Genomic DNA, 27,594 nt, shown 5'->3' on the forward strand with positions numbered 1-27,594 from the left:
ACGTTATACTCATGTTGATGCAATCATGTTACCATTAATAAACAATTATTTAACTATGATGATGACCCAAGAGTGACGCACAGTAATATTATGTTATACTCATGTTGATGGAATGATGTTACCATTAATAAACAATTTAACTAACCTAATAAATTATTTTTAAATTTTTTTAATCATAATCATAATTTTCAGTATTATTATATTGTCAATAATTGTAAAAATAAATGCTCTTCTTAATCTTCAATTAATTTAAACAAAAATACAACATTCTGTATGCGGCAACATAACAAAATAAGGATTGACACACGAACTAAAAGGTAAGTATTTTGTTTAGGGAGGATCGAGAGTCAAATCAGATGCCAAATAAAACGTATTGTGATATTCAAATCAATAGGCATGAGAAGAAATAAAATTGCTATAATAATTATTAATTTTTTTCGCGTGGTAACTTTATTTGTTTTCGCGTGTTACTATTTCGCGTTATTTTTCGTGTGGAATCTACTCCAACGATACAAAATCAATTGTTCTCAGTAGAGTAAAGAAAGAGGTGGATTCAGACATATTCATTATCACTGTTCGCTAGTATTAAACCAAGATGGGTATAGTAGCGCACAGTGCTAAACTTCTCACTGATTTGAATCGTATCCTATTCATTATCACTGTGCGCGAGTACAACCAAAATGCAATGACCATCGTATGATGATCCTCAACAGTTACAGGCCTAAAACGGTTTTGCTTCTTAGAAAATATTGATAAATAGAATACCGTTGATTATTGCACATTGATTCATAGATAAACATAAAGTTTTAAACAAATACATCGGGAAAACAATTAAGTTGAGTAAGTTGAGAAATGTTATCTATTATAAACAAGATGGTTACAAGATAATATTGTGCTTTACTTCCTTATGTTATGTTAGGCCTATATGTGTGATGTAACAATAATCTGAAGATCTGATCTTGCAATTTGTTTCATTTTTCTTTTAAATATTAGTTTTATTTCCTTCAACAGAAAGACAATACTTCAAGATTTTAAAGAGATTATTGTAATTTTGATAACTTCCTTATATACGCTAGTATTACAAGAACCCATTGTGACGTAACAACGAGAAGAAAAACAACTCAATTACTACGATTCACACAGCGAAATAATACAATATGATACAGATTGCAATCACATCATATTTTGACTTTAATAAAACGTTAAACTTAAAGTCTTTATGGGGTGGGTCAAACTTAAAGTCTTTATGGGGTGGGTCAAACTTAAAGTCTTTATGGGGTGGGTCAAACTTAAAGTCTTTATGGGGTGGGTCAAACTTAAAGTCTTTATGGGGTAGGTCAAACTTAAAGTCTTTATGGGGTAGGTCAAACTTAAAGTCTTTATGGGGTGGGTCAAACTTAAAGTCTTTATGGGGTGGGTCAAACTTAAAGTCTTTATGGGGTAGGTCAAACTTAAAGTCTTTATGGGGTGGGTCAAACTTAAAGTCTTTATGGGGTGGGTCAAACTTAAAGTCTTTATGGGGTGGGTCAAACTTAAAGTCTTTATGGGGTGGGTCAAACTTAAAGTCTTTATGGGGTGGGTCAAACTTAAAGTCTTTATGGGGTGGGTCAAACTTAAAGTCTTTATGGGGTGGATCAAACTTAAAGTCTTTATGGGGTAGGTCAAACTTAAAGTCTTTATGGGGTGGGTCAAACTTAAAGTCTTTATGGGGTGGGTCAAACTTAAAGTCTTTATGGGGTGGGTCAAACTTAAAGTCTTTATGGGGTAGGTCAAACTTAAAGTCTTTATGGGGTGGGTCAAACTTAAAGTCTTGATGGGGTGGGTCAAACTTAAAGTCTTTATGGGGTGGGTTAAACTTAAAGTCTTTATGGGGTGGGTCAAACTTAAAGTCTTTATGGGGTGGGTCAAACTTAAAGTCTTTATGGGGTGGGTCAAACTTAAAGTCTTTATGGGGTAGGTCAAACTTAAAGTCTTTATGGGGTAGGTCAAACTTAAAGTCTTTATGGGGTGGGTCAAACTTAAAGTCTTTATGGGGTAGGTCAAACTTAAAGTCTTTATGGGGTGGGTCAAACTTAAAGTCTTTATGGGGTGGGTCAAACTTAAAGTCTTTATGGGGTGGGTCAAACTTAAAGTCTTTATGGGGTGGGTCAAACTTAAAGTCTTTATGACTTATATGACTCTCCCCCCACATAATAACTTCATTGCATTTATGTATGTATTTTATTATATTGTGGAAATAAATTGAAATTGAATTGAATTGAAATTGAATATTATTATAATTAATACAATTAAAACAATGTTTGTACAACTGCCACAAATGCATAAAAGGTCCTCCATTATTGAAGTTTATAAACCTAATGTGACGTCAGTGTTCACTCTTTACACTCTTCAAAATCTCGTCAAAATCTAAATCATCAAGCTCTGTATGCCTACTATTACTAATGTTCAAATCTAGGTTATTAAGGCGTGCATGTTTATCTTAATGCTTTGCATGTTTACACTAGAAACGGAAGTAGACGTAAGCTAGTTGACCTGCCTTATTAAAGATCGACGCCCTCTATTTAAACACTCTTTTTTCGTGGAAACACAAATTATGCTATTATTGATACATGTGCGCGTGCGTCATCATCATCTTATATATGATGTAATAGTGTTTAATCGAAATATTAGATTAAAATTCACCATTTTACCGAAAATAAACTTTATGTACTATAATATCAACCTTTTCCCATAAATGTTGTGTGAATCATCCCTACTCATAACGAGAAACGTTGATACAATTTAACATAAACTGAACTTGAGAACTTGAATTATGATTACTATTTCTTCAACGCGCATTCTCTACACGGTTAATGTATGGCAAGCCAATCCGACAAGAGAATGTGTATTGACAAAACAATAATGCCAATACAGACAGGTAAGCAGAATACTGCGTAGCTTGTCCCACGTACGCCCGTATTCTTAAACCGGACTTTAGTCGTAGTTCGAAGTTCGACTTGAAAAAGTCGTAGTTCGAGCTATTACTTCAAATTCGATTAAAAAACGAAGTAGTCGAAGTTTGCAGTCGAGCTTGTCGAGTTGCACACGTCTGGGTAACAAAGGCTATACATTGGCCAATGACAAGAGAGTATTTGAGGAGCAGACGAAATTTTGCGCATTGATATATCACTTTCCATTTCTTACAACACTTTTTACGCATCAGGACTATATACATGAAAAATAATTTTAATCGTTAATGATTAGAACAATATCAGTATTAATTTAACAGTGAAGTATATTTGATTAACAACAAATAAAATCTTCAAAATATATTTAGGAACCATGGCGGTACGGTAACTTTTATATTTTCTAGGCCCCCAACAAAGTATGTTGGGGGCCATGACATGGGTTGAGCACTCTTGAGTGGTATGTGCGCTATAAAAATCCTGTTATTATTATTATTATTATTAATCATAGCGTGACAAGAAAGCGCTATATAGTCAGGTGGCTTAACAACAAATTTTGAGGAAATCGTGACACGGTGGACAAAAGCGCCAAATTTTTCATGGAGCTTCGTTGGGACCTACCAATTGATTTTTGCCTAGGAGCCACTCTGGTCGTCATTTATTTTTCAAGATGGCGGCCAAAATCCAAAATGGCCGCCAATATATTGGAAAATCACATTTTCATTTGTTTCAGAAGTCACATATAGGCAAATGAACTATCAAAACATAAGTATTCATGTTCATTGAAACATATTTTAGACATGTTGCATGACATGGGTCATTTGTTGTTAAGATGGTGGCCAAAATCCAACATGGCTGCCAGTAGCCTAAACTGGAATATCATTCTGGTTGCAGAAATCGCATATAGGTATTAAACGAAGTAGGAAAACATGGAGTAATCATGGTCATTGAAACATATTTTAGACATGGTACATAGTTATAACCAGTTCAGTTTCTGAAACCACATAAAATGTGGTATTTTTGGGAAAATTAAGATTGAGGGCGCTGTTCAAAAGTAAAAAGTACACTTTTTTACCTGTAACTAATTAAGTTTTTGTCAGAATATTTTTTAAATGGTCTTATTTGATAGATAATTACATTTTCTCTATATTAAAGAAAACAAATTTTACATTAAATATCCATAGTTCAGATAAATTTACGTTAATTGCCTAAAATCAGCAAATATAACACATTTTAATACATAACAAATACTATTGGATGTTAAAAAATTACAAATTTAGTTATCATAAATAGGATTCTTTTACATTTTCATAGAAACTGTTTTATTATAAAACATATAAATATATATTTTTCTAACAATTTCTCATAAAAAACTTTTACGACCACTAGTTTTCGAGATATAGAAATGTGTACTACCAGTACAGGTCAAAGGTCAATAACAAGAATCTGGGTCAGTTTCTTGGAAAAGTTTGTATTAGACTGAATAGAAACATCCATCTTCTGATTAATTTCATACCTATTTAAAGTTTGTCCAACTGTTAGTTACCAAGTTATATAACATGTAGGTCAAAGGTCAAAAATACCAAAAATCATACTTCCGGCCATTTTGTGACAAAGTTTTCCATTAGGATGAATATTAATATGCATCTTCCTAATAATTTGACACTAAAATTATTTAATTTAATGTAAGCGTTGCGGAGATATGGTTATTTTGTTTTCAATTGGATTAAAATCTTCAAATTGAGGTCAAAGGTCAAAGAAAAACTTTAGAAATTTGATAACATGGGTTTTTATAACTAGTATGGTTTATCAATTAATAAAATGCAATGCTTGCACCTTCCTTCTGATTTGCAGACTAAAATACATTAGGAATGGACTATTTGTGACTTTGTATACGATTATATGTATTTCAATTTCAATGGCTACCATTTTTTATTTTTGGGCGCCATCTTGTAACTCACTTTATATAATATTTCCTAAATCGGTTTTACTGACCTCAGAAATTCTTGATTCAGTACATTATTTGTCTATTTGTAACTTTTACAGCCAGATATATATGATATACCAATTTACTGGCAGCCATTTTGGATTTTGGCCGCCATCTTGGAAAATCGGAAGCTGATCAGGTGGCTCCTAGGCAAAAATCAATTAGTACGTCTAAAAGAAGCCTCATGCCAAATTTGGTGCTTTTGTCCACCGTGTAACGTTTTAGTCGCTAAGCCACCTGACTAATACTAGGCTCCCTAAACATTCCATCGCGTGGTGAATTGCCGCATCTCCCATTGTCGCTATGGCGTGACGTAGCTCAAGTCGGACTTGCGCGAAGAAAATAATGTAATTTGTATACAGTTGTAAATAAAGATGATTTTAATTATTATAACTTATACCAATGTATATTTAATTAAGCTAATATAAATATAGATTCAACTCAATGACTGTTACGTTTTTTATAAACATCGTTTAAAAACCATTTAGTCGACCATTTAGGCTGCCCCCTCCAGGACTAAAAAAATCGATCAAAATCCGTCTCGATTTAGTCGAGGTTGGCCTGATTTAGTCGGTGATTTAGTTGAAGTTCGGTTTATGAATTAAAATGACGTCATTTTTTAGTTTTAGCTCGAACTACGACTAAAGTCCGGTTTAAGAATACGGGCGGTAGAGTCTGTATCTATCCTGAGCGGACCGCGTAGCTTATCCCACGTAGAGTCTGTATCTATCCTGAGCGTACCGCGTAGATTGTCCCACGTAGAGTCTGTATCTATCCTGAGCGGAATACCGCGTAGCTTGTCCCCCCACGTAGAATCTGTATCTATCCTGAGCGGAATACCGCGTAGCTTGTCCCACGTATGAATCTGTATCTATCCTGAGCGGAATACCGCGTAGCTTGTCCCACGTATGAATCTGTATCTATCCTGAGCGGAAAACCGCGTAGCTTGTCCCACGTAGAATCTGTATCTATCCTGAGCGGAATACCGCGTAGCTTGTCCCACGTAGAATCTGTATCTATCCTGAGCGGAATACCGCGTAGCTTGTCCCACGTAGAATCTGTATCTATCCTGAGCGGAAACCGACCGGGCCGCTCAGCGTTGTGTGTAGATGCTATATTTTCAATATCGTTACCGTCTGTGTAAATTGGCCTTTATGATGCATGAGTATTATTATTATATGGGTCTTTATTTTCATGTTTTCCCATTCTTTGAATGCTGAATGAATTGCCCCAAGTTTCTTCATGTAAAAATGAAGCGACTGCAAAATAAATGTGATCACTACCATATTTGGGCATATCACACTTTTTTTGTCAAACTAGTTTGATAGTGTAGACAGAGCTTTAGAAAAATATTGATAAATAGAATATATTATTGCACATTTATTCTTATAAACACTGTTGTAAATAAATACATCAGAAACAATTATGTTGAGATTATATCTATTATAAACAAGATGGCTATAAGATTGTGCTTATCTTCCTTATGTTATGAGGCCTCTATGCGTGATGTAACAATAATCTGAAGATCTGGAATTTGTTTCATTTTTCTTTTAAATATTATAGTTTTATTTCCATCTCCAGAAAGGCAACATTCTGCCAGTTTGGATTTATAAGGAAAAAGATCGGAAAAGAGATCGTTTTGATAACTTCCTTATATCGTGCTCGTAACAAGAACCCATTGTGACGTAACGTCGAGAAGAAAAACAACTCAAACTCAATTAAGATTACACAGCAAAATACAATGTAGACTATGATACAGATTGCAATCATAGATCATATTATGACTTCAATAAAAACGTTAATATCAAAATAATACACTGTACAACTGCCACAAATCATGTGTTTAAAGGTATTTCATTTACTGAAGTTTCCAAAAAACATAATGTGACGTCAGTGCAGCCACTCTTTACTTCACAATCTCGTCGTCGTTGACCTCAAAGAGAATGGCGCGCAGTTGTTGCTTATACGAAATGAATATTGGAATATTGAAATGCATATTTATAGTTCTTTTGCACATTTGTATAAGTGTGTGTGGGTACAATATGCATATCAGAAAAATTATTATCTGCAATCACAAATTGCCCTTTTAATATTACAAAGTTTAGTTTTAGTAAGTACCATATTGCTGTTTATTTACTAATCTTTAATTGTAATTTGTAAAAGATACTTTATTTCAGCTTTTGGCTACCACTGTATTTTAATGTTTTTGCAAATGAAAGATACCATGAATATAATATATACTAAAAGTCGGATACATTAATTCTGCAGTTTTTAAATATTATTTAGAAAGATTCTAGGTAATTTTCTAAAAATACTTTCTAGTGAATTTTGACGCAGTTGGAGGTACAAATCACATTTGACTGTTAGATAGGCCTTGTCCATATACAAGATTCAGTCTTAAGCCAGTTTGTAAGTTTACACTAATTACACAGTAGTTGACGTCAAAGGGAGTGGCGCAGTTGCTGCTACAAATCGTCACATTTTACTGTATCGGTATATTGATTGTCCAGATACGAGGAGATCCAGTTACAGTCCAGTCTTAAGCCAATTGTAAGTTTACAACAATAAAAAAAATAATGCGCTGCTCTCACAGCATTTATTTGGTCCAATAAAACATATCATCGGAAATTCGATTTTTGTACACTATTATAAAGAACAATAAATATAGCAATATTTCATTAACATAGTTCGAAACAATAATATGAGAATATATAGTTCTGATGAAGTAGAGTGTGGGTTGTGGTAATGTCTTGTTAATATCACGTCTGAACGTACTATTCTGTGTACCACACACTAATCGTCAACAAACAGCGAGTTTCTCTGAGTAACAAAAGAATGCCATCACAACAAACAATATATCATATTATAAGATAATTATAATACTTATGTATGTTTTTTATATTAAGTACGGTTCTATACAAGGCTAACATTCAATCTCATTTTATTATTTTTGCCAGTGATTGCCGAACCTGATCATAATCCTCGGGTGATTGCCGAACCTGATCATAATCCTCGGTGATTCCCGAACCTGATCATAATCCTCGGTGATTGCCGAACCTCATCATAATCCTCGGGTGATTGCCGAACCTGATCATATCCTCGGGTGATTGCCGAACCTGATCATAATCCTCGGGTGATTGCCGAACCTGATCATAATCCTCGGGTGATTACCGAACCTGATCATAATCATAAATGCAGCGGGTGTTCACTCCTCTTGCGTTCTGCGCAATACTAGCACCGCCAAATACAATAATATTTCTCGGCCGGACTCCATTTATAGCTCTGCTAGTTACTTTTTCGTTTATGGTTGTGGATCGGAAATGTTGACCTGTTCCTGTTAATTGAACGTATACACATGTTCTCGTCTCTCAATTCAGAATGTACGTGGCCATCACAATAAACAAAACAGATACATACTTATATTTTAACATTTTTATAATTTAACTATGCTAGTGTAAATTCGTTTAGTTTTGACTAATATTTCATTTTGGTGAGGTTACTCATGTGCTCAGAGTAGTGTCACTGATTGCGCAACCTGTCCTGGCCAACATAATCCTAGTACGCTGCGGGTAGCAAAACATAAAGAACACAATAATAATAGTAATGACGTCAGAATAAGATGTTTGGTTCTTATTTTGTATTCCATCGATACTAGTCATTAAGTTCCTTGGGATTTTTTATCTTAGGAATAGGTGAGATACAGGCCGTTTTCCATTGATTGGGCTCTGTACCAATTCCATCGATACTGTGTACTGTACGTTTACAAAAACAAACAGGTGGATTCAGATGAAATCTGATCGTCTATCCTCACCCGTTTGTAATGTTTTGCTTCTTAAAAAAATATTGATAAATATAATATATTATTGCACAAACAGTGTTGTAAATAAATACATTAAAAAACAATTAAGTTGAGATGAAAATGTAATCTATTATAAACAAGATAGCTATAAGATGATATTGTGCTTTGCTTCCTTAATGGTGATGTAACAACAATCTAAAAATCAGATCTTGGAATTTGTTTCATTTTTCTTTAAAATAATAGTTTTATTTCCTTCACGAAAGACAACGTTTATACCAGTTTGGATTTCTTGTTATCGGAATAGAACATTTTAATAACTTCCTTATAGCGTGCTGGTAACAAGAACTCATTGTGGTTCTTAACTTAATGAGAAGAAAAACAACTCAATTACACAGCAAAATACAATAGCAGATTATACAGATATTACAATAACAGAACAGATTTTTACTTCAATAAAAACGTTAATGTTAAAATAATACAATGTACAACAACATTTATTTTTATCTCCGTGGTGCAAACTTTCTGCTGTTAGACTTCTAGCAGACGTACGTGTGTTTAAAATACGAACAAACCAACAAAATTGTGTTGTAATATGTCAAGGCAAAGAATTTTGGTCGGAATCAGCAAACTGAAATGGAAAAATAATAAATGGAAAATCAGAACCAAACCCTAAATCTAAACCAAACTCACAATCAGCACCAAACTAAAAATCAGAACGAAACCCAAAATCAGAACCAAACCAAAAATCTAAACCAAACCCAAATTCAGTAGTCTGAATCACGCAATCCAAAGATAATGGATATGCATTATGATAGTGTACAATAAGTTGCTGTGTTTTAAGATAATGGATATGTATGCTGATAGTGTACAATAAGTTGCTGTGTTTTAAGATAATGGATATGCATGCTGATAGTGTACAATAAGTTGCTGTGTTTTAAGATAATGGATATGTATGCTGATAGTGTACAATAAGTTGCTGTGTTTTAAGATAATGGATATGCATGCTGATAGTGTACAATAAGTTGCTGTGTTTTAAGATAATGGATATGTATGCTGATAGTGTACAATAAGTTGCTGTGTTTTAAGATAATGGATATGCATGCTGATAGTGTACAATAAGTTGCTGTGTTTTAAGATAATGGATATGCATGCTGATAGTGTACAATAAGTTGCTGTGTTTTAAGATAATGGATATGTATGCTGATAGTGTACAATAAGTTGCTGTGTTTTAAGATAATGGATATGTATGCTGATAGTGTACAATAAGTTGCTGTGTTTTAAGATAATGGATATGTATGCTGATAGTGTACAATAAGTTGCTGTGTTTTAAGGTAATGGATATGTATGCTGATAGTGTACAATAAGTTGCTGTGTTGTAAGATAATGGATATGTATGCTGATAGTGTACAATAAGTTGCTGTGTTTTAAGATAATGGATATGTATGCTGATAGTGTACAATAAGTTGCTGTGTTTTAAGATAATGGATATGTATGCTGATAGTGTACAATAAGTTGCTGTGTTTTAAGATAATGGATATGCATGCTGATAGTGTACAATAAGTTGCTGTGTTTTAAGATAATGGATATGTATGCTGATAGTGTACAATAAGTTGCTGTGTTTTAAGATAATGGATATGCATGCTGATAGTGTACAATAAGTTGCTGTGTTTTAAGATAATGGATTATGCTGATAGTGTACAATAAGTTGCTGTGTTTTAAGATAATGGATATGTATGCTGATAGTGTACAATAAGTTGCTGTGTTTTAAGATAATGGATATGCATGCTGATAGTGTACAATAAGTTGCTGTGTTTTAAGATAATGGATATGTATGCTGATAGTGTACAATAAGTTGCTGTGTTTTAAGATAATGGATAGACATGCTGATAGTGTACAATAAGTTGCTGTGTTTTAAGATAATGGATATGTATGCTGATAGTGTACAATAAGTTGCTGTGTTTTAAGATAATGGATATGTATGCTGATAGTGTAAAATAAGTTGCTGTGTTTTAAGATAATGGATATGCATGCTGATAGTGTACAATAAAGTTGCTGTGTTTTAAGATATATATATATCAAAACTGTACACATTGTTGTTCATCTGACCTTTGACATGACGACATTTTACAAAGGTTTTAGCATCCGCGCCTACATCAAATGCATCTGTTTAAAGTTACAGCACTTTATAATAGGCCAAATAAATAAACTTTGTTCCGTACACGTGTAGGCCTACAATAGTGACATTAAAAAAAGACAAAAATTAACATAAATCATTAAATTTAGCTCTATGGTAAACTGTTATAAATAAATAATAAAGGAACTAACAAATCATGCGTTTTGTTTGAGTGATTATCACGTCATGCATGGATGTACAAAGGAAGCCGGTACTTCCTTCATGATGAAATATTAAAATCAAGAACCTAGAATTCTTATATTATTATTGTGGTATCAGCTTCAACAGTCTACTCGTCATGACATAGCACTTGAACACTTTGTTGTTTGTTCATTTCATGTCGCTCATCATTGAACTCAGACAAATCACTTATGGTGATCACGATTAGGTTGATCCGGCTTTTTATAGTTAGCCGACTTTGCTTTAAAGTGAGAAAACAATTCAATCTGCATTACTGGTAAACCAATGTGTGTTTTTCACAATCACAGTGAGAGCTATATAAAGGAAACATAGCTGTTGCAACATAAGGAAACATTACAACAGTTGGTACTTAAGTGAAAAGGCCCTGACGACGAACTCAGAGGAAACATTGTTCATAGCAACAGACGACCTCGTTAACCAGTAAGTAATCTGTATTTGTTTCTGTTTTGTAGGTGAGAATCATCGAATTTGTCCATTCTTACCTTTCTTTGCTAATAATATAATGTATATACACCCTCAACAACAACGCATGCATTTTCTCGTCTTTCAATTCAGAATGTGGCTATCACAATAAACACAATACAAAATACTTACATTTATTTATTTTTACTATGCTAGCTAGTGTAATACAGTAAATTCGTTTAATCTTGACTATTCCATTTTGGTGAGGTTACTCCAGTTTGTCGTCACTGATTACCCAACCTATCCAATATAATCCTAAGTACGCGTGCGAAACATAAAGAACTGTATAAAATTACCCGGATGCTCGTCACTAAATTGACTATGAACAAACTGCACACATTGAACTTGATATGAAACGATCGTCACTTCATAAGTTTGACATATTTCACCAACCCTATTGATCTGATCCAACAGACTCATACAGAGGTAAATATGTTTCAAGATAAAACCTAAATTTATTCAAATTATACCAAAATGATTGTTAAAAAGGAATTATTACTACTAACTTAGCAGGTATCATTCAGGAAAGTCATTGTTAATTGAACATTTTTTCTAGACAAATCGTGCAAATAAAATACGCTAAAAATGCCTTTTAGTCGAAAGAAAAGATACGGGACGCTGTTTGATGATATTGATAAATAATTGTGCAAACACATATGGTTTAGATTTGTTTCAACTCCTCTATAATGTGGCGCGTAGATTTGTAAAAACTAGGGCTACAAAAAAGAATTTGGCCAATGGTGACATCCATAATGGCTTCTGATTCTGAATGAACGAGCAATAATAACCTTATAATACTGTATGTTTCGATGGAATGGTTAAACTTTTTTTTTTAATTCTCTTTTTCAACTAAAGTACGTGGAAAAAATTACTATTCTATAAAAAAATGTCTACAAACGAAATTACGAATCAATATAAAATATTTATGACCGTGTTCACATTTTTTCGCCGCACTTTATGGAATGAAAGGAAAGAATTTAAATTGTGATTCCTGATGTGTGCATTTAATTGGCTTTGTTTTGGAGATACCTTGATGTAATTAATGCCTATAATACTGTACATAAGCGAGCATAGTGTAATAGTTGTAATCAATTAAATCACTTATTTTTTTTATTGTATTTTTACTCTTGAATATCATTTTGTTTCCTACTTCTTATAATATTATGTTTTATGTATTTTAATTTATATTTGTTTTTTTGTGCCACTAATTTTAAAAGGTGATAACCAATGAATTAAACAATTTTAAATAACACCTACATACATTCATGTCATTTGATTACACGATTGTATCACATGGCGTGAAATAATACGTACTATTTTTAACGATCGCGAAAAAGTACTTTTTTTTTCATTTTTCGCGTATATCCAAAACAGCAGCACCGTCTGTTCTGTGACGCGCACCACGCGATCGCTCCTTCACAACGAGATCAGAACAATGACAGTTACAATGACAAGAATCTATTTCGATCTATAACAAATACGATAATGAATGTTTTTATATTCGTTCTATTTCATATTTAAAAACTCAAGACGATGCTGCTAGGTATGTTAAATAACGTACGCCTCCTATGAAAAACAAATGTACTGGTAATAATAATGAACTGTGCGAAATCAAATGACTTTTGACATTTTTGGTCCAACTGAATAAAACATAAAATGAGAGCATTATTTCTATAATACAATCAAATAATGTTCTATTATGCTTATTAATAATATTCTGAAATTGTGTACAATTCAAAAAGTATTTTTAAAACGGTAGACAAAAAAAAAACATTTCTATCGACGTTGCTAAAATCAGTAAGAAAGTAAAATTCGACAAAATTAAATTTATTATTATTCTTTACAGATTCAAAATGGATGAAAAAGATGTAGAATTCCAAACATTTCTGAAAGAACTAAATGAACACTATTCTGGTGTAAAGATGCGATGGCTGAGAATGCTTCTATTTGGTATTATACCCATTGGAACTCTTGATGAAAAATCAACCCTAGATTTATTTAATCAATTGACTGACCGTGGATTTATTTCCAAAACTGATGTGAAGCTGTTGTCGGACATTGCTGAAGTAACCATGATGGCCTCAGCAACAAAACGCATAGACACATATAAGAACACTATCCAAAGTAGCGATACAGCAGGTGTAGGATTAACAGCATATCGCAGAGCAATGTTTAATGTGCTAACTAACACTGACGAAGACGATTTGATGACGGTTATTGGTTTCTACAAACTGCGTGCCTACAACTATAACAATATATGGGATGTTGTATATCACATTGAGAAAGCCGGACGCTTGCATTCACAAGACGACTGTGACACTTTTGCAAAGCTTATAAACCAACATGCACAAAGTTTTCTAAAAGGTAGATCGCCACATTATTATGCATAATACACTTACTTGAGATCATTTGATTTAAATAGAACCTAATTAGGCCTTTTTTTCAGTAATTTGTCTTTGGCTATCATTTCTATTATTAATCGTTTCAAATTAATTCATTAAACAAAATAACATCATTGTTAAGTCCGATTCGAATAAAGGTGGATATGTCATTTTTCAGTAATTTGCGTTTGGTGCTTCGTGAATTAATATACTGAAAAGATGAGGGCGTATCAATTTGATATCTGCATGGTGCGCGTGCGTACAATTCAGGGATTGGTGCTGTCTACCGTATCAGGCCGGCCGAGAGTGTTAAAGAGTCGCTATCCAACAATACCATGACAGCCCCAGCATTCTAATGGTTGGACATCTGCATATAAAGCAAAATGTTCCGGGTTCGAATCTCGGTTGGGGTGACTTTTTCTCTTTCTTACAGATTTCCTCAAATTTATAGTTTTAAATGAAACAATAAACAAAATAACATCCATTTAAGACATCCATTAAAAGTCCGAGTCCGAATAAAGGTGCATTGTTAGAACATATATATTTCTGTTATGTTATATTTCTTATTACACGATGAAACATAATTTATGTTGAATTAATGTTCCCAATAATTGTTTGTAATTATCTGAGGTATAGAACATTCATTGTAATGTACCGCATAATTTTGCTCTCAATCGGTAGATTTTTTTTAGGTAGAATAATTGTCAAATTTGTTCTTATTATTTTCTTATTAAACAGGGCAAGTGGCAACCAATAGTAATGAAGAACAAAGAATGCGAAAAGAGGGTAAATCAGAAATAGGTTTGTTGCTTTCAGAATAATAATATTCAAACAAAATCTTTTTTAATGTTTAATTCCAATCTGACCCCATGTAGAACGATATAGCATATTTCGACACCTCCTGATGGATATAAAATTGTGTTTGCCACCCTTTATAAATTCGTCTATACTACAATCAATGAAAAAACGAACGACAATTATAACTTCATTAACCAAATTAATTAATTAAATTTTCTGTAGCAATAAAACATTCTTAATACATTAAAAACATGATATTATCTAACATTCATATTCATTTAGTAAAAATAGTGCTTACTGGATCAATTGATAATCGGCAATGTAATAATGTAATTATGTTTTCCAAAATAAAAGATATTCAGAAAAGATAGACTTTAGTTATTTTTCTTAAACAGACGAGAAAGTGTCGACGACTCTTAAAGAACAAGGAAAGCGAAGAGAATATAATGACTCCGCCTCACGACGAAACAGAAAATCTGTCATTGTTACTTTTTTCAAAAGATTTGGCTTGAAAAAATCAAGTGAGTTACTTCAGTTATTATGCATTAACATAATAATATGGTATTTGAATGCAATAATTGTACACACTCGATTTCCTATTTAGAAAGTATATTAAGTAAAAATGAGTTGTTTGATGGGTTTAGATAAATTTAGAAATTTATTATTTTTTAAATAAAGTTTATTAAATAAAATCACATCTCAATTTTGTTCATTTAATCATAGTTAATTTGAAAATAACATGTCTAAACAATTCATGAGATTTGGTAATCAAATTCAATAATAGTAATTGACTATTTTCATGCTGATGTACTGTAGAATTACAATCGTATTAACTCAAACACAGTTTAAAGTTTCGTTCTGATTAATTATATATTTTGTTTGCCGCCCTCTATAATCCCTTTTATTTTCATGGATACACGTTACACTCACAGGTACTGTAGTGTTAATTATAAAATGCACAATTGTATATGCCATTTGACATACAATTGTGGATGATCATAAATGAATGTGATTATGACGTAGATTGTGAGTTTAGTTTCACTCATAAACGTCCATGCAACAAATAGCCTACCTAATAATAACATTTATTAAAACAGGGACCAGTAGTAATGAAAAACAAGGAATGCGAAAAGAGGTTAAATCAGAAACAGGTTAGTTACTAATAATGTACCGTATAATTTTGCTCTCAATCGGTAGTTTTTTTGGTAGTATAATTATTTAATTTTTTTTCTTATTATGTGATTATTAAAACAGGGCAAGTGGCGATCAGTAGTAGGCCTAATGAACAAGGAATGCCAAAAGAGGTTAAATCAGAAACAGGTTAGTTACTAATAATGTACCGTATAATTTTGCTATCAATCAGTAGTTTTTTTGATAGTATAATTATTTCATTTTTTTCTTATTGTTATTCTATTGTTAAAACAGGGCAAGTGGCAACCAGTAATAATGAAGAACAAGGAATGCCAAAAGAGGTTAAATCAGAAACAGGTTAGTTACTAATGCATCGTATGGTTTGCTCTCAATTATCGGTAGTTTTTTAGGTAGATACTTATTTAATTTTTTATTTTTTATTATGTGATTTTTAAAACAGGGCAAGTGGCGACCAGTAGTAGGCCTAATGAACAAGGAATGCCAAAAGAGGTTAAATCAGAAACAGGTTAGTTGCTTTCAGAATACAATTTAAACAAAATCATTTTGAACAACGATAAACAAATAGGAAGCTTCGTCGTTTTAAAAACGAAATGCTGTTAACATCATAATTACACACATTATACCTTTACACAGAAATACCTTTACATTTATGATTATTTATGATTTATTGTGGGAGGACTCAGTTGCCCTCAAAAGAATATATTTCTACAAAAACCACGAAACTACTTTTAAAATGTGAATTTTACAACAAGTTACAATTACGTTCTTACAAACTACAGTATAGACAAAACAACAGTTACAAGATAATCAGAAATCTGTGCAGGTTCCTCGTCATAAATATTGCACACTCTGAATGCTCTCGGCGGGACATGACACATTGTTATTGGAGCGGAATTCAGAATTTTACAACTGTAACTGGCAAGAAATGATTTGTGAGGATTTTAGTACTTTTAATACACTAAAACCTACAGAGTAGGTCCCTGAAAATCATTATTTTTCAGATTTGGGATAAGTTTATTTTTTTTGTTTGCTGCCTTCTGTTGAGAATATTGTCAGGCCTTCCGTTGGATTAAATATTGTGTTTGCCGCCCTCTATAATTCCGCCTATACTACAATTCAATGAAAAAAAAACGAAAGTTGCAACAATAACTTCATTAACCATAAAGTGTGTGATTAAAGTTTCTGATACTGGCGAAAAAATAAATAACAATAATATATACAAGGGAAAATTTGAAAGTGAATACTTGACCTCGTACTACATTTCTGTAACAATCAAACATTCTTAATGCATTAAAAATATGAGATAAGTAGTAGTAATTAGTACGGTCTATTTTTTTATTTTTAATTCATTTATATGTTATTTTACTTTCTATGGACCAGGGATTCCGAGATAAAAGATTGAATGAATAATAAAATCACATCTTCTTACTTTAATTTTGCTCATTTAATAATAATTGATTTGATAAAATGTCTTCGTAAAACAATTGATGAGATTTTGTAATCAAATTCAAAAATAGTAATTCACCGTAATATTTCATGTACTGTAGTTACAATCATCTTAGTTCAAATAACATTGTTAAAATTAATGCTATATTCTGTTTGCCGCCTTCTATAATCCCTTTTATTTTCATGGATACAGCATTAAGGCCTATAAATGCACAATTGTGTATGCCAATTGGCATAAAATTGAGGATAATCATAAATAAATGTGATTATGACGTAGATAATTGTTAATTCAGTTTCAATCATAAACATCTTACGTAACCTTTTAACCTAATAATAATTATAAATAAAAAACATGTCACACGCAGTGGTGGTGTATGCTCTTTTCACGCAAAAAACCCCAAAAAATAGAATACGTAAAATCAAAACATTTAATATTGCAAACGCGTGTTTACAACAGAAGCTCCTCGATATTACCAGCTAGTTTTAATTTAAGATAAATGGCAAGGTTTTAAATTAAATTAATTCGTACACGAGTGCATGATTTCAATTTTGAATAAAAGAAAATTTATTTACAGTTTTAACTTTTCCTATTAAAATTAATTGTCAAAACTATCACTTTGAACGCAATTTATATTATTTCTGTTATTTGTTATTGCTTTCGTATTAAGAAAAAACGTTGTACCGAGATGCCTGACAAATCTTTAATTTGTTATACTAGTAGTATTTGTAATACTTTATTTCACCTACAAAAAAGTGAATACATGCGTGTTACAAAGCTTATGTCGTAAAAAGTGAATGTATAAAAATCAGCTTTCATCATCAATGACCACATTAGCACTAGAACGTCACATTAGGTTTTACCATTATAAGCGGTGGATTGCTCTACATTTAAACGGTTGTTACGATTTGCTGGCGACCACAAGTCGTTTAACCGAGTTTTCTTTCTGATTGATAATAAATTGTGTTTGTCGCCCTCTATATTATTTACTCGGTTTACTACTTTGACGTGGCTCCAGTACTACCTATTGTATTACAGTATTAGAAATTGCAAGGCCCTTATTAAATAAAATTTAATTTACTAACTATTGTTTTTGCCATTTTTCTTCGCATCTAGACAAAATTGAAGAATATCTGCTTCAAAGACAAAGGGAATTGTGTAGTCAGGCCAGTATATTTACACCAGCAACAATGCGTGATAGATACTGTGTTGACATTTCGCAGATGTTCACTGATTTGGAACTACGCAAAGAAGCTAAAAATAATAAAGGCTGCAAACAAACAACATTAACAGAAGTGGTAGATGTTATCAGCTCCACACCTGGATGTAGAGCTCTTATAGATGGGGAGGGTGGGATAGGTAAAACTACCATATTAAGGCATTTATCATACAACTGGGCTACGGCTACTCAATCAATGAAATCATTTGAAGGTAAAATTGTATTTCTTTTAAGTGTAAGGGATTTAAAAAAGGATGATAACATTTCCGATCTAATTGTAAAGCAACTGGATATGGAAGATTTTAATTTAGAAACAGATCTCCCAGATGATCCACGGTTAATTAAGAAATTCATGAAGAAGAATGACAATAAAGTTGTACTGCTACTAGATGGGTTAGATGAATTGAGATTTAATAATCCAAGCGTACTTAGTCTTTTCAAAAAGAACAACTTAAAAAACAGTACTGTGATACTTACTTCACGATCAGAAAATATAGATGAATTCGTAAAAACATGTGACGTACATGTAAGAGTTAATGGATTTAACAAAGAGAGCATAGGAAAGTACATTGACAAACATTTTGAGTATTTTGAAAAACCACAATTAGGAAATTCCCTTAGACAAGAGTTAGATATTAACACATATGAGGAGTCGTCGTCGTCAGAGGATCGCAAACATCCTGAAGCGTATGCAATGTGCAAAAATCCGATGCTACTTCTTTCACTCTGTATATTGTGGGAAGATAATCAAAGTCTCCCCGAAGATAAATCTGACCTATTTAAAGAACTATTTCGTAGTATTTTAAATCAGTTCAACAAACGAGAAAACATAACAAAGATTTCTGATTTTGAAAAAACACCAGTGAAGTATGTAAATGCTATGATTTTATTAGGGAAATTTATGTATGATAGCTTAAAAGTAAACCAACTTTCAATAAACAAAACGGATTTGACTGAACATTCGAACAAAGATATGGTTGATATGGCCTTAAAACTCGGGTTCGTTTATGAAGAAGCACCAACTTCAAAATCTAAATTTAATACAATTTTTATGCCTCCTCACAAGTTGATAGTAGAGTCATTGGTGGGATTTTACTTGTGCAAATTATGTGAAAGTGAAGGTATGGAGAATGAGTGCTCAGATGTACGAACATTACTTACACCATTGGATGATGATGAGTGGGAGATGATAGGAGAGAGTGAGCATTTATACAGAGCGAGAGAGTTTGCAATTGGTTTCCTTGGTGATAAAGCTGGCGGTTTCCTCAAGCACTGGGTTACAAATAGATTGTCAACATATCGCCATCTGCCGAGAAATTTAAACTTTGTTAAAAAACAACATAAAGATGATGTGGTTAATGAATTAATTAATTACATGACAAGCAAAGCTTTAGAAATAGATAATTATTTGGATGATATATCTACCTCCATAAGAATGTTTATTGATTACATTAGTCCAGGTGTACAATGTGACGGGCATTTCATACGTCTAATTATGCAATTGTATTGTATGCAATATGGTTATGATAGTGTCGATGCCTTTTGTAGTGAGATGGCATTGGAGCGAAAGGGAAGAGTTATTGCACACATTTTAGGCATTCAAGATAAATGTGTCGGTGTTGGGATTCGGAATCTATCACGTGATGTATTTCATGACTTTATATCAGAATGTTCTCTCAAACAAGTTCAATTAGCATTAAGTGGTCTCCATATCTATGATAGTAAACTTCACAACATTGATGTTAATACATTGTCTTCATTTCTCATTATGTGTCCTGAGCTGAGGTGGCTTAGCATGTGGCATTGCAATCTATCAGCTGACGTCATTCGTCACGTGTCTGAAAAGTGTTCAATAAGAAATATTACATTTTCTCATTGTTAGTTTTCACTGATAACGTATGTTACTTCTACTATATAACAGACATATTTTTAAATGTCGCAGCAAGCAGGTGTCAATTTTTAATATCGCAAATAATTGCAATTCTAACATTAAATTTGTATTCAATATAAAAACGACCTTTTATATATAAATCGTATAGTATATTAAATCAATATGATAATCTAAAACATTATAAAATGTTTTTAAACATTTTATTTTGCCATACTTACCTTCATCGACGGAGCGCGCGCGCGTACTTCCGCACGCGGCACACTAGCAACGCAAGTAATAATTATTAATAGCTGTAGCATGCAGATAAACAAGAATGTTTGTTTCTTATTCATTATAATCTTTTATATAGTTTAATGAAAATGATTCTTTTATAATAATTTAATGTTTTTTACTTGATATATTGTTTAGAATTGGTTGTGCGTGTTTTAAAGTAATTATGTGATAATATTATATTAAATGTAATTAATACAACTCTTTATAATTAGGTTGGATGGTTAAATACTAAAAGTAAAGTGGTACAACTTGAAACTATAAAACATAACATTAACATATTAATGATGAAACGTAATTTGTTATCAAAAGCAGTTTTATTAAATGAAAACGTAATTAGAAATTATATTAACAAATAAACACATTATGAGATGTCTTTGGCACAGTAACAACAACAGAACAAAGTTGTAGAAGAATTTGTAAAACCAAAAATGACAAAAAATCAAACAGTTATGGATTATTTTTGTTATCACTATTTGTATTATATTAAAAGTTCTACATAAGATATATTTGTGTACAGTCTTTGATTTTCTTTATGTTGTAAGAGTAATAACACTTGGTGTTAATAGTTTAAACCTGAACACTGTGCTGACTTGTAATAACACTTGGTGTTAACAATAGTTTAAACCTGAACACTGTGCTGACTTGTAATAACACTTGGTGTTAACAATAATTTAAACCTGAACACTGTGCAGACTTGTAATAACACTTGGTGTTAACAATAGTTTGAACCTGAACACTGTGCTGGCTTGTAATAACACTTGGTGTTAACAATAATTTAAACCTGAACACTGTGCAGACTTGTAATAACACTTGGTGTTAACAATAGTTTAAACCTGAACACTTGGTGTTAACAAAAGTTTAAACCTGAACACTGTGCTGACTTGTAATAACACTTGGTGTTAACAATAGTTTAAACCTGAACACTGTGCTGACTTGTAATAACACTTGGTGTTAACAATAGTTTAAACCTGAACACTGTGCTGACTTGTAATAACACTTAGTGTTAACAATAGTTTAAACCTGAACACTGTGCTGACTTGTAATAACACTTGGTGTTAACAATAGTTTAAACCTGAACACTGTGCCAACTTGTAATAACACTTGGTGTTAACAATAGTTTAAACCTGAACACTGTGCTGACTTGTAATAACACTTGGTGTTAACAATAGTTTAAACCTGAACACTGTGCTGACTTGTAATAACACTTGGTGTTAACAATAGTTTAAACCTGAACAAGTGTGCTGTGCAGAAAACAACAGTAACTACTTGCATAGAAATAAATGTCATAAATACCATTAACAATCCCAGATTTCAATTTGTGCAATATTGGGTATACAGTATGTGAACCCAGTACTGTAGTAAATTTAAAGCCAGGAGCTATGGATTTGATGTGGATAAAACGCTTCATTTTCCTTTACTGGTTTCAATTTCTTTCCCGCATTATTCCCAACAAGGTCGCTGCGATCCAATAGGAGCTCAAGATCGGCGTCGCTGATGACTTGTTCTTTACAGTTTTTGATAATGCCAGAGTGATCAGTGGAGCGTAACACTTTTAGTAGTTCCATGGGATCCATCACAGCTTTTGAGTCTCTCACCATAGTTTTACTGCCTTTGAATTTACCTAAAAACAAAATAAGCTAATGAATTTTTTAAATGAATGAGAACAATCAATGCCTAGAAGTTTGCATACTACTGTAGAAGCAGTATGATAAACAATATGATTAATTTAAACCTGGGCGTTTATTGTTCAGGAAGATTTTTAGGGAGGTGTGAAAGACAAAACTGACCTTGATGAATGACCATCTTCTCCAGCTTCCTCTTTGCAGCTGCTCTCTCCACTATCTTCTGGTCAATGGTGTTAATGGTCACTAACCTGTACACAATCACTGGCTTTTCTTGACCAATTCTGTGGCATCTATCTTGGGCTTGTAGATCTGACTGTGGATTCTATAATATAACTATAAATGTTACTTTACAATGTATTGAAAGTCACTACACTAAAACAAACATTACACCACAAGCTTGTGACTAATTATTATACCATGGGTTCAAGGATGTAGCCAATCAGACACGCTGAAATGAGTCACGTGTGCGCTCTTTATTTTTTCACTATCATGCACTTGAGTGAAAAAAGTGCGCAGCAAAAAAGCATATTGCACTCTGTGTGTAAATCGTATGGCAGATTATTGATCACGCTGTAATAAAATGTAGTAATTATTTATTTAACTTACCCAATCACTGTCATATATAATGACTGTCAGCTGTTGTCAAGTTGATGCCTAACCCACCAGCTCTTGTTGAAAGCAGAAAGATGAAATAATCAGGACCATTGCTAAAATTACTAGTCTGAGAAAGATAAGAACACAACTTTCTTCCATTAATTTTGAATAATTGAGAAAAACAAACATGATTTGTGGCTGCTACACCCAACTGATACTAAAGATAATTATCATTAGGTGGACATTTGGTAAAAATTAAGACAAACACATTTTCCATCTTTTCTCAGTAAAAACAATCATAATACTAATTAAGTGGCAGTAATCTTCAAGTATGTCAAGCATTGTCAAAGCACTATAGACAAACATATCAGACATTGAGTTCATCTGGGAAAAGATGAGGACCTACAGACAAACAGACATATAATTCAGATGTTTTTAAAAAATAAGCTGGTGCCAATTGCCAATTTCATTAACTTATTACATTCTTTTAAACTAACATGAATATTTAAGATTGATACCTTGTGTCCACGCTTCTTTAGTTCAGGTAACATTCTCTCCAACACTAAAAGCTTTCCACATGACTTGACAAGATCCTCATCAACTTTGAACTGTTGCGTGACCGGGTCAAGTGGATATTCCAGTAGGTATGGATGGTTACAACATTTTCTTAGTTGCATTACAATGTTTTGAAGCTTAATATTAACTGCTGATTCTGTATTTGATGGTGTCTCACCAGGTGCAGTTGGTTCTCTGAAATAAATAATAAAGGGGTATAAAGTAATGTACTCATGGATGTTGTACTGGTGGACAGGGACACCCTCTTACAAAATAAGTGCTAAGCATCTGTTCAGACTACAGGATATTATAAGATATAGCACTAACCAACACCATACTACAAAGACTAATTTCAACAAACACCCACCCAAAACCCCATGCCACCTGAATACAATGAAATATTTTCCCCATTCAATCTTAATTTGTTGGTACTCGCGCCTAGACTTCTCTACTACAACTATTGTAAACTCACTTGGCAAATGTGTCTAATCTTTTTGTACCAATCTTCAACATCATCAGATTCCTCAGTTTCATTAAATACAATGGAGTAGTCAACCTTTTTAGAGCATCCTCTTTTGGGTCGACCTTTTGGGGTCAATGTTACCTCTTCTTTTTTCTGTGAAACAAAAGGATGGCAAGATGAGTAACAACAACATTCTTTTTATAAACACTTCAATAGTTTGGAATTTAATAACATAAGGCTCCTAAACAAACTATAGAAAGTATGGCATCAGGACTCGATTTTTTAACTTTTAGTTATCAACCAATCATTGGCTAATTCTTACTGCAATTTCTCAGCTGCAGAATCACGCCTCATTTATTTTCTAATTTCATGTTAACTACCCCTAGACACTCTGGCTTGTAGGCAGCTAGGTTGATTAAAACAGAGCCATGGCACATGATGCACTGTTCTTACCTTGGGTTTGACCTTATCAATAATTGACCTGTCTAGAGTTGATGCGTAGAATTCTTGTTGAATACTCGTCATTGGTGCGTTTACAATGATCTCTTTCTTTGGAGGTATTGTCAGGTCAACATCTGTCTTTAAGCGTCGTAATAGAAATGGCGTTAAGATCTGTAAGATACAGTTTTAATACAGAATAAAATTACAAACAGAAAATATCAACATTAATCTGTACATGCATTTAAGCCCAGTATAATCTGTTCCGTTCTCATCGGCACTATAATTGGTCGATTTTTTTAACGTTTGGTCCGACAGATGGAGCAAAGTTTATGGCGTCTCACTCTGTTAAAGACCCCTTCCCTGCAATTTTGGACGTTTTTTGGAAAATAATACATATATATCACTTTAAAAACATTAAACCATGTCATTCCTTGTCTTAAATGTACGTTTTATGGTAAATTATGATGAAAAGTGAGAAACAATGCACTACCTAAGTAGCTCGCGGCGATCGAACTCTCGTGGACGGTCTTAGGCCTAGCCTAGCTAGGCTTAGTTTTGTAGGCCTAGCTGGTAAACATCGGTAACATACGGACATCGTACGCTAGCTATATACCTAGCCTGACGTTGTATAGTTGCTGCATTAATTGTCTTTCTATTTTTGCCAGACTCCGTTGATACAAATTGGGGAAAACCCGGTATTTTCGCTGAAAAGTTAGGAGTCTTCCATTTGTTTTGGCCTCACGATCGATCGAAAAGTGGGCGAATTACAGGTGAAAAACAAAAATATCAATCCGTGCGCAATGCATTTTGGGATTTATAGCGGGCCGCTATAATTATTAGAATCGACTTATTTTTCACATTTTTAACCGTTTAAAGACGAAAAAAGTTATCGCAATAGGACCATATAGTATTATTTTTACATTAAATATAGTTTGTGATCTTAAATTAGATCTAAAAAACGTAGGGAAGGGGGCTTTAATTACCGTTCCCTTTGTTTTTGATCTAAGAAACTGTTAACTGATTTGTTGGCAGTACCTGGTGCATCATGGATATAACATGTTGTTCTCTCTCCTTAGCTACAATGGCTACTTCATCTTCGTGACTTGAAAATGAATTAAAATCAAACCAGGATTCAAACCTGAAAAATAAGATAAAGGAAATTTATATCCACATCAGTTTTGTTCTTATACAGAGGGAAATTGTTTGGTGGGCAGTGATTGACATGTTTGCCTTTCACACCTGCTCCGGAAAATAAAAATTGCGTTTCATTTTGTTTTCACAACACGCCATGTGTCAATCTTTTTCCTCGATATGACGCATCATGAAAACAAAAAGTCACTAATGCTGTACAAGGTACAATCTGTTGCGAACCTCAACTGGAGCAGGACCGGATCCAAATTGATAACAATTACTACTTACGTTTGTAGATCATCAAACACTTCTGGTAGTAAGAAGTTTAACATAGACCACAACTCAGACAGGTTGTTTTGAAGTGGGGTACCAGTAAGTAGAAGTCTGTTGGCAGATTGGTACGTCTTTAGTTCTCTAAAATAAACATAGTTGAATACAAAATCAAACAATTTATCTTACCACCTTATAATTTAAATAGCTTGTATAAACTTGGAGGCTAAGTTGTACTGCTATAAATTCATTGCAAACATGTTAGAATATTTCTCTAAACATGATGGTGTGTTCCAAACAGTGAAAGTGGTAGGTAAGACTAGGTTAAGAACAGACTTAAGTTGGCATGTGAAGTATAAGCTGGGTAGAATCAATTTAGGTTAGGCTCAACTTCACTCAGCACAAATACTTCTTTACATATGACACTCTGTGTGTAAATCGTATGGCAGATTATTGATCACGCTGTAATAAAATGTAGTAATTATTTATTTAACTTACCCAATCACTGTCATATATAATGACTGTGTCAGCTGTTGTCAAGTTGATGCTTAACCCACCAGCTATTGTTGAAAGCAGAAAGATAAAATAATCAGGATAATTCCTGAAATTACTAATCTGACAAAGATAATAACACAACTTTCTTCCACTAATTTTCAATCATTGAAAAACAAATATATATAACTGATATATTGTATTAACAAGATAATTATTATTAATTGCTTTTGGACGTGTAAAAATGAAGACAAACACATTTGCCAACTGAATTAAGTTTTCTCTTAACTCTGACGTATTCTTGAATGCTTGTTGTCTATCAGTAAGAACATTCTTGCACTCATTCTAAAAAAGAAACCAGAAACGTAATAATATACAGCATGCAGTAGGCCTAGTTGCTGCTAAAATCAGAATGTGAAATGTCTATATCAACTGGCCATTCTTCATTGTGCATTCACTATAATTTACATTTACAAATTGGTAAAAACAACATATAGTTGTTTCTTTACTCTGTATCCATGAGTGCTTACCTGTCAACAGCCATCTAGACGACAGTAGTTCTGTCTCTGTACATGGAGGTATATGTAGGTCTACATGGTCGTGGTGGAGGTATTATTATAATATAATAACTCTATGGTCTGTGTAGCAGCTGTTATCTTCACGTATTCAATTCAATTCAATTCAACTAAACATTTATTTCTTCCTTCAATAAAATTAGGTAATCATAACAAATTCAAGTAGAATATAAAACATGTCAATTGATAAAATTGATAAAAAAAAAAAGTATACAGGTATCAAAAAAAAAAAGTATACAGGTATGTCACGCACTGTCATCCTGCTGTGAGAAGAGGAGGAAAATTTAGATCAGACATTTCATGAGGTCATCTAGGTAGGGCCAGGCCTAGATAGTAGTAGGCTACTAAACTAGGCTAGTTCGAATTCACACTCCTCTCTGACTCTCCAGTTTTTGTGGGCTAGAAAAGGGAGAAAAGTGTGGTGGCTGGCTGCTGTGTGTTGGAGGGATAATTGATGAGTTCATAATTTTCACGTTAGTTAGGTGCCAGGCAGGCAGGCACCAGTAGAGTCTAGCGCAATACCAAATAAGAAACAAACTATAAACACCCAGCTTACCTAAGTTTTGTGTGTCTACTACAAACTACAAACGGCCTAGGCCTCCTACACCTTTTATATTAATTAATTATTATTCATAAAGGCCGCGCTGTGTGGATACCAAACCATTAACCACCTGCTCTATAGAAACCAAAGAGCGCCTTCAACGGACAACATGAGACCGTACT

The 27,594-nt window shown here is 33.1% G+C and overlaps 1 protein-coding gene and 1 pseudogene across 1 annotated transcript in view; one reads left to right on the plus strand and one right to left on the minus strand.

Moving 5' to 3' along the window:
* LOC144835675 (uncharacterized) overlaps positions 1-21,227 on the plus strand; it is a 61,847-nt gene extending 40,620 nt beyond the window's left edge. The window contains exons 5-11 of the mRNA XM_078690741.1: positions 14,687-14,749; positions 15,142-15,267; positions 15,844-15,897; positions 16,001-16,066; positions 16,172-16,234; positions 16,338-16,403; positions 18,459-21,227. Coding sequence (XP_078546867.1) covers positions 14,687-14,749; positions 15,142-15,267; positions 15,844-15,897; positions 16,001-16,066; positions 16,172-16,234; positions 16,338-16,403; positions 18,459-20,443 — 2,423 coding nt within the window. The 3' untranslated portion in view covers positions 20,444-21,227. The remainder of the gene's footprint in view (positions 1-14,686; positions 14,750-15,141; positions 15,268-15,843; positions 15,898-16,000; positions 16,067-16,171; positions 16,235-16,337; positions 16,404-18,458) is intronic.
* A 358-nt stretch (positions 21,228-21,585) lies between these two features.
* LOC144834844 (lymphoid-specific helicase-like) lies at positions 21,586-25,881 on the minus strand (annotated as a pseudogene).
* Between the last annotated feature and the right edge of the window lie 1,713 nt (positions 25,882-27,594).

Source organism: Antedon bifida, chromosome 2 (genome assembly GCF_963402885.1).
Source record: "Antedon bifida chromosome 2, ecAntBifi1.1, whole genome shotgun sequence".
In the NCBI taxonomy this organism is placed as follows: domain Eukaryota; kingdom Metazoa; phylum Echinodermata; class Crinoidea; order Comatulida; family Antedonidae; genus Antedon; species Antedon bifida.